The following is a 9,099-nucleotide window of genomic DNA, read 5'->3' on the forward strand; positions in this document are numbered from 1 at the left end:
CTTGAACATATCATCAGTAGAAACAGTATTTTTATTGAAGTCACTGTTTTCATTTGATCAGGTTCTTCATGTATGACCCAGTCCTTTTTGTCACTTCATGCCCTAGATAGTTCAGGCTTTTGTGGTCCCTGGGAAAAGACCATCATCTTCATTAGCAATTCTGGGTACACACGGAATCAAGCAGATGCCTGGAAACTAAATGTTTCATGACTGGTTTCCATTTACTTTTCAGTGTCCATCTTCCCGAGAGGGAAGGGATGATTTCAACAAAAAGGTCGGTTTCTATGACCTCCCCGGGACACTTGGCTGATGTCAGCAGCCTGTAAGAGAGAGACAAAGGTCCTTAGTATGCAATACGACAAAGTTAGGGACATCAGACTGCTTCTCTATGAGGCTATTACTCGAAGGAGGGACCAGAGAAACACTGAGAAGAAATACATGGAGAAGGAAGGCTGAAGGCTGCTAACTCTGGCACCTCTGGTGAGGTGCCATTTCTCTTCCAAGTGGACAGGATGAGCAAACAGAGGTGAGAGAGCGCCCAGTGGCTTTGCTGGAGTCACATACCAGACTTTTTCAAGTCAAATTGTAAAACCTGAAGACTGCCATGGAGCGCCACGCACAAGTTTCCCCCAAAGGCTGGCAATGCTTATGAATAAGAAAGACACAGAAGGGTGGGGGTGTGGATTCTTGGGATTTGATACAAGACCACCGGGGGGTGGTTCCCTAGTAGTGAGGTGTCTATGACTGAAAGTTGAAAGGTTTGGAACTAGGAGGCGAGAAATGGCCTCGGGAGGAAACTGAGGATCAGAGAGGTTACAGACGACTTAAATAGGGGTTTAAGAAACGCGTTAAGGGAAGGCTTGTGCCAAGCAAGACGCCTGGCAAGGTGGAGAACCTGTTGAAGAAAGAAAACCGCATGATGTGACTCAGCAAGATGATCTTGCCAAGAATCCCGCTGGTCATCTTGCGGCCAGGGGGCTCTTCCCATCAACAGCCAGTGCCTTTCGTCTCGGGAGATGAGGCTGAGGACCCAGCGGCCCCGGGGTGTGTAAAGACCCGCGTGTGCTTGGCGCAACGTGGGGGCGGGTGGGTGAGGAGCACCGTCCGGCGGCACCACAGCCACAGCCACGCTGGGCCGAAAGACACACGTGGAACGGTCTCCCGGGCAGGTGCCAATGCGGCGAATCTCGCTGTGTGGGCAGGAGGTTCCCGGCCCCAGAGGTGCGGGGCGCCTGCGCAGTGGGCCTTCGGCGTCGCGCGCTCCGGGAGCCAGGAGACCCCCGCCCCCGCCCCTCGCCCTCCGCCGTGAACGCGCACGCGGACCGGCCCGCGAGCGCGCACGCGAATGCGCCTCACCTCGCTCAACCCCTGCCGGGGGGCGGCTGAGCGACAGAGGGCGGGAGCGGCGCACTGGCGGTGGCGACGCGGTGGGCTGCGTGCGGAGTCGTGGGCTGCCGGGTCCGGGGAGGCGGCGGAAGCGGCGCCTCCAATCAGGCGGCGGGTGGGGACCCCTCCGCGCGCCCGGCCGGCGGCTGCCCGCCCCGCGGACTGACTGACGCGCCGGCTCGCCCCCGCCCCCGCGCCCGCCCCCGCGCCCGCCTAGTCTTCCCTCGGCCGCACTCGCTGCTCCCGCGACTCTCTCTGGAGCCCGATCGCTCTCGCTAGCTCTCGCTCTCGCCCTCGCCCGGCCCTTTCTCTGCAGACCGGCTGCTCTGCTGCTCGGCGGCGGCTCCGGCCACTCTGGCGGCGGCCTCCAGGATGAAGTGCAAGCCGAACCAGACGCGGACCTACGACCCAGAGGGCTTCAAGAAGCGGGCTGCATGCCTGTGCTTCCGCAGCGAGCGCGAGGACGAGGTGCTGCTGGTGAGCAGCAGCCGGTACCCGGACCGCTGGATCGTGCCCGGCGGGGGCATGGAGCCCGAGGAGGAGCCCGGCGGCGCGGCGGTGCGAGAGGTGTACGAAGAGGCGGGAGTCAAGGGGAAGTTGGGCCGGCTCCTGGGCGTTTTCGAACAGAACCAAGATCGCAAGCACAGGACCTACGTGTATGTACTGACTGTCACCGAGCTGCTGGAAGATTGGGAAGATTCCATTAGCATCGGGCGCAAGCGAGAGTGGTTCAAGATCGAAGATGCCATCAAGGTCCTGCAGTGCCACAAGCCCGTGCACGCCGAGTACCTGGAGAAACTGAAGCTGGGCGGCTCCCCGACCAATGGAAACTCCGTGGCCGCGTCCGCGTCGCAGAGCGATCCCTAGTATGTACCGCTGGCGCCCGGACTTCGGTGGTCGCCTGGCTTCAGAAGAGCCCTGCCGGAGGGAGCACCTCTCCTGCCATGTGCGGTCGCACGGGCAGGAGAGAGGCTTCTTTTGTTTCCCTGGCAGACCTCTGAATCACGCTTGCAAATTGTCTCAGTCGCCAGGCACTGTTTTCAGACAATTTGCACGTTTTTCAGACGCTTTCAAAATCGCTTCTTGGCGACACTGTAAAATGTTTCGGTAAGCCAAAGCTGCAAGGGGTTTCGTTTAAAGGTGCCTTAAGTGCTGGCCCTGCTCTGCTCTTGGGGGTGGAGGGTGGGTGTGTGCGCGCGCCTTGTGATGTTTTGGTTTGGGCTTTTTTTTTTTTTTTTTTTTTTGTACTTCACATGTTCGTGCGTGAGTGTGCGTGCGCATTTTGGATAGCAGGCGTGTGGTTTGTTTCGGAGTGGAGGCCTTTTAAGTGCGCCCTGCTTGATCGTGTGGGCATCTTCTATTATTTTTCCCCCGAAGTTTCCTTTTCCTTCACAGCCTTCCTTCATCCTTGCCAGCAAGCTCTTCTGTGGTGGGAGTTGGTTGGGATCGTTTTAAATTAGAAAAATGGGAAAATTTAAAGCTTGTGCTCTTCCTGCAGTCAAACAGAAAATTTCGGCTTCAGAAATGGGATCTGATGTGCCTCTTTCAGAAATGCCTGTGTCTATTCATAAGTAGATCGTTTGATTTTTTTTTTAAATTCCCACCTTAGGTGGTTTTTCACTGCTGACTAGAAATTTTCATTTCCCATTGAGTTTATGAGGTATTGCCCTATAAAGTAGATATTTCTGGGGAATTGCTAGCAAAACGCATGTGATGGCCACCCCTTATAATGAAAACTGTATTCATAGAGTATGATTTAGCCTGCTGGACTTCCAATGCCCAGTGCCTATTTCTGGACACTCTGGAAGAACCGTCATTCTCTCAGTATGCATTCGTTTTTGAAAGTAAGTCATGGCCCATGTTTGAATTTAGTGATAACCTGGTTAAACTTCCCTGACTGGCAGTAACCACAGGAATGGAATCTTTTATGGTGATTGCATCCCAAGTGAGTGAGTTAAGTCTATTTGCTATTCACTGTTACAAATTTTGCAACCTGTTAGGACACCTGAACATTTTCTCTTCTTGGCAGAGGATAAGTGTTTTGTTTAACAGGCAAACTTTTTGGGGTGCTGAACCAGAAGCTATTAGTTTTTTTCCTTGGTACTTGTTTGAAATCAGGAATCCCATCTATAATACATTAGTCTCTCTTCTGGAACTTCCTGTGTTTCCCTAGCCTTGTCTGACATTAGGTAGAAGGAAAGCCTACTTTGTGAAGAGAGTATTGAGTGTGAAAAGAACATTCCATATCTAACACTTAAGCAATTTAACAACATTCTATGAATGAATGATGACTACAAATGGAAAGTAATGATTATGTAAAACAATTTGGTACAGCTCAAAATAACTTTTTTTTTTCTGCTATGCTGGGGATTGAACCCAGAGCCTCAGAAATGCTAGGCAAGCACTCTTCCACTGAACCACATCCTGCCTGAAGTAACCTTTTTTTAAACATAATTACTGCTAAAAATTTAATAGAGGTACCCTTATAAATTTAGTGAATTTTTTGATGTACATCATACATAAGAACAATTCACAAGTCTTAACTATACAGCTTAATGAATTGTTACTTAGTGAACACATGCAGAAACTACCATTCAGATCAAGAAATTAACATTGCCCATGACCCAAAGACTATTGCATTTCTCTTAATCATTACTCTGCTCTCCCATCTTAATATCAAAGAATAGATCAGGTTTTGAACCATATGTGTACTCCTTTCTGCTGCCTCTTGTGTACTTTCTGCATTTTACCCTTCCAAGCATTCAATATTTTTCTCCATTTGGTTTGCATTGTAATTTTACAAATTAATATTCTTATATGCTGATAGAAAGTGGGTGTCATTGCATTTATAAAGAAATGTGTTTCCCCTTTTTCTAAAAATTTTATTTCACATTTAAATAAAGTACATTATTCAATTCAGAAAACATTTTCTGCAGTAATGCTATCAAAGGAAAGGGTAACTTAAAAAATGGTGACTTTTAAAAAACAACAGTTTTATTAACTGAATTATATAGTCCAATAAAATATCAATATTTTTTCTGCTTTTTTCTAACAAAGTGATATATATTGAATATATATTTGAATCATATTTTTTTACAAGTCATAGGAAAAAAGACAAATCTATGGACACTGCAGATTATTGGTTGTCTGGGACTGAAGGTAGGAGCTGAGTGCATAGAATAAAGGGAATAATTCCAAACAAATTGACTTTTATTATTCAAACAATCTCAAGACAGATCCTGTGCACCCCCTCCCCATGACCTAGTTACTCAAGATTAAGTTCTATATTACCATCCACAGTATACTTACTAGATTCTACTTATAGATTTTTGGGTAAATAGAACCCCTTCCACCTGTAACACTGACACAGGAACTTGGAGGTTTAACATATACTTGCTATTATTAGAGGAAACAATGCATCATATTATATAGTTTCTTCTTTACAGGTCTGATAAAGGCAAGAATGTACAGCATTGATAACCTGTTCTTAAGAATTGTTAGCCTATAAATATGTTGTGCCCCTCCTTTCTTCCTTCCTTCCTTTGTATGTACTTACTTTATTTAACCAGAAATGTCTAGAATAATATTTTTAAGGATTGATTGTCAGCATCACTTAAGTGTTTTTAAATAAGATATTCTGTGGAACACAGTCTTGTCTGAATAATTAAAAGCTCAAATAAGTGGCATTTGTTTTAAAGACTTAAATCAGTAGATTTAGGCTACAACAGGTGACCAGAGTTAATACATAGACATTTCTACCAATTCAGTGCTCCAAAAGATGATGTACTGTTGGAATTTTTTTCCTTCTAAGAGTGTTACAAGTCACTTAAATATTATTTTTATGATTTCACTAAACATAGGCAGCTAGATTTTTATAGCCTTCCCCCTGCCCTCATTAAGAAAGAAAAAGAATAGTCTCTGCAGATAATTGCAGTTTGCAGCTATAGATCAGAAACTTATTTTCTACATGGTTAGATAGCTTACATTATCCATTTTCAGCTGGTCAACACCCTCCAACTGAGGTGCAAGGGATTGAACTCAGGGCCTCATGCATGCTAAACATGCACTGTATCATTGAGCTACATTCCCAGCCCCCTAGTCAAGTGCTTTTTTTTTTATAAATATATAAAGAGAAAACTGTAATATAGATATGTAGATTTCCTAGAAACATAATATTGTATAAATTTTTTTCAAGAAATTTTGTGTATGACTGTAGATACAAAATCTGTTGGGCTATGGTTGTAGCTCAGTAGTAGAGTGCTTACTTAGCATGTGTTAGTCACTGGGTTCAAACCTCAGCACCACATAAAAATAAATTTTAAAAAAGGTTAAAAAAAAACTAAAAAAAAAATCTGTTGACCACACTTTTAAGAAGCAAACTAAAGGGAGAAAATTGTTATGAAACAATTCAGTTGCTCTTTTACTTTGCATAGATTCGAGATAATGGATACAAAGATTTTAATTAATTTGCATGATTTTCATTGAAAAGATTCATATACAAATGCCAATTTGTTCATAAAATATAATAAATAGCTACATATTTTTGTTAACCTGACCAGAGCTTTCGCCTCTAGGTTTCCCTTATTGTGGGGGAGCTGCCAGGTACTACCAAAAAAAATTTCATCAATATTTTCCTGGTAGTTGTCTCATAATAAACAACTATACTGCATTTAGAAGATTTTAGATATTTTTGGTTCAAAACCACTATGAGAAACAGAAGTCACTATGTTGACTGTACTTAAATGTGATTTTTTTGTGATAGAGAGCTTGATGTGATAGAAACTACATCAGGACTTGGAAGTCAGACAGACATAGTACCAGTTCTTAGTCACTCTAACTTCAGCCACGTTATCTAATTATCTGATGCTCAAGTTATTTTTGAAATCTGTCATTAGAGAGAATAAAAAGAGGTACTTCATGTATATCTCTGGTGAGAATTCTTTTCTGACCATGTGAAAAAAGCCCCTCCTGTGTGATGGTTCTCATAGTTTATTGGGCTTAATCTATTTGCAAAGCTAGGCGTCCACAGGTCCACAAATCCTTTGGTGGTTGGGAATAGTCTGATTTGTTTCCATAAACCTAGAGTCCACAACATTGAACTTAGGATTTGTCTGTGCTTGTGGTACTGGGGAATGAACTCAGTGCCTCACACATTCTAGTTTAGTAGTCTACCTCTGAGCTATATCCAAAGCCTGAATTTAGGATTTGTAGGGTTTTTTCTTTTCTTTTATTTGTATTGGGGATTGAACTCCTGGGTGTTTTACCAGTAAGCTACATCCACATCCCTTTTTAAGACAAGATCTCTTTTAAGTCACCCAGCTTGGCCTCAAACTCATGATCTTCCTGCCTCAGTCTCCCAAGTTGCTGGGACTATAGGTGTGTGCCACTGTGCCTGGCTTTTTAAAAATATCTTACATACTCATTCCCCTTTTGCAAAATTTCTGGTATCAGGTTTCCTGAATTTTTTGTGTCATATTGGCCTGTGAATTCCTCAGCTGTTTATCCAGACTCACATTGCATCTGCATTAGATAATTCTGTGAAAGCTTTCCAAATGCCAAGTGATTGACACACATAATATGCCCTCGCTAAATTTGTCAGTTGGGAGAATTGTTAATATAAGCTTGCTAATTGTATGTTGGTTTCTTTTTCCAGATGAACAGTAAAGATGTTCAGGATTGCTCTGAAAGAATCATTGATGTGATCCTAGTGCTCACTGAAATTGTCAAGTGCAGGTGAGCACTTGAAATGTTCCCAAGGAGACAGCTCATCTGGTTTTTCTCCTGCGTCTCGGGACAGACACTCCTTCTGTCTGTTCTACTGACTCTTCTTGCTCTGGTTGTTGTACTATCGTATGTGAAGAGACTCTTAATTCAGCACCTATAGCCTTTTGTTGTGCTTTTTTGATGTGTCTGCCTTCTTCATTAGACTATATCTTTGAGAGCGAAGACTATTTTTCCTTACTCTTTTGCATATCCTGCATCTGAGACACTACTTGAAATATGGTTGGCTTCACTGAAGGTCTTTGATTCAGTTAATATTTTGTAATCCCTGTGTGGCAAAACATTCCCCTTCCAATCTGGTGCTAGTAGAGTACATTCGTTCTAGGCACCATGGTGTAGCTTTTGTGTATCAGGTGTTTCAGAAACATTTCCAGGCAGTTGTGAGATGTTCAAGGCCAAGAATTGTTAATCATATTTCTATATCATACCACACAGTGGCTGGCACAGTTTTACAATTATTCCATCGCTTAGAGAAACATTTTGTAGAATCAGTCCTTCATGTAACAACTTCAGTGTTTTTGTACTGTTATTAATTTGCTTAACATTTTATTCAGAAAATCACTTGCTGTAAAGGTAATTGTAAAAATAAATACAATGCACACAAGATAATATTGTGAGTTTTATAAAAATAGATCTTAAAGTAATATACAGATAATACATTTAATTTTTTGCAATGCCCTAACCACTTCTTACATGTCATCTTAACATCTCTTTGAGGAAAAGCTTTTTTTTTTCATCTTACAGATTCAATATACTCTATTATTTAATGCCAGGGCCAAGAAAGACCACAGCATAGCCAGTTTCCAAAGTTAATTATGCCATGAAGTTTGCCTACATTTCTTTTGCCTCTCACTGTTTCAGTTGGTCATAGTTTTCATTCCTTTCCCAGTACACTCAGCTAACTCCTCATCCCACCTAGTTTCTACATCTGCAGTGTTGAGAGACCACACTGTTGTCACTTAGAAAAGGCGTTTGGGAAAGAGACGTCTGTAATAAGGGAACACAGTATGAAGGATTTTAAAGGGAAGACTTGGGTCAGCCACTTCCAGAACAACATTAGGACAGAGACAGTTTAGAGGAGAAATATCATTGTGTTTTGCTATGGAGTGTGTGACATCAGCACTCTTCCCCAGCTCCTTACAAGAGTCCCAATATGGCTGTAATGTGATGGTTTGCTTTATTATTCTTTTGCATTATAAAACAATTACATTGGGAAAAGCGTGGACTCTTTAATAGTGTTAACATCCTTCCTCATGGTACCAGTGAAATGTGTTGATTGTGTCCCCAGATTTTACAGAATTTGAAATAAAAACACATATTTCTGATATATTGGTTATTTTAGCTGTGATATGGTACTGTGGTTATTTTTTTTAAAATGCTTATCTTTTAGACAAATGTACTAAAATTTCTAGATGATATGCTACTGGTATTTGCTTCAATATAATTTGAGGGTGGGGTAGGCAAGTGCATAGATGAAACAAGATTGGCTCTGACTTGATAATCGTTAAAGCTGTATGATGGATGCTTGAGAATTCGCTATCCTATTCTCTATACTTTTGTATATGTTTGAAATTTTCCATAATAAAAATTGAAGAAAAAAAACATTCCTCAGAGTTTCTCTTTCTAGAATTTAATTATGGAAGGCTGGTGAGGAAACTAAACCCACAGCCCAAGAGAACGCATTTCTCTTCTCCACAAACCTACCTTTTGTTCGTGAGCCAAACCTGTTGGAAGACTGCTCTTCCCTTACTGTGAATTTTTCTTTGGAGGTTCCCTCCCTGCACCCCACCCCCCATGACAAATGCAAAATATTTTAGCACCACCACTATGCCATACATGACCAGCAATCTTTCAACTCTAGTAGGGGACATAAGTTGAGGTTTACCAATGGAACAACACTCCTTATCCTACAATTTATTATTTTTTTAATAT

At 42.6% G+C, this 9,099-nt stretch overlaps 1 protein-coding gene across 1 annotated transcript; it reads left to right on the plus strand.

The window, feature by feature from the left end:
- The first annotated feature begins 1,591 nt into the window (after positions 1 to 1,591).
- LOC124091494 (diphosphoinositol polyphosphate phosphohydrolase 3-beta) lies at positions 1,592 to 8,503 on the plus strand. The gene is made up of 2 exons (XM_046442591.2): positions 1,592 to 2,252; positions 7,040 to 8,503. Coding segments are annotated over exons 1-2 (495 nt in total). The 5' UTR covers positions 1,592 to 1,758; the 3' UTR covers positions 7,041 to 8,503.
- Positions 8,504 to 9,099: the final 596 nt, after the last annotated feature.

The sequence above is a fragment of the Marmota monax genome, unplaced genomic scaffold, assembly GCF_021218885.2.
Source record: "Marmota monax isolate L192 unplaced genomic scaffold, Marmota_monax_Labrador192_F-V1.1 WCK01_AAM20220418_F8-fsc00170, whole genome shotgun sequence".
NCBI classification, from domain to species: domain Eukaryota; kingdom Metazoa; phylum Chordata; class Mammalia; order Rodentia; family Sciuridae; genus Marmota; species Marmota monax.

Excerpts from the sequence above, each read along its gene's own strand:
- LOC124091494 (XM_046442591.2), top strand. The coding sequence starts at position 1,759 with ATGAAGTGCAAGCCGAACCAGACGCGGACCTACGACCCAGAGGGCTTC.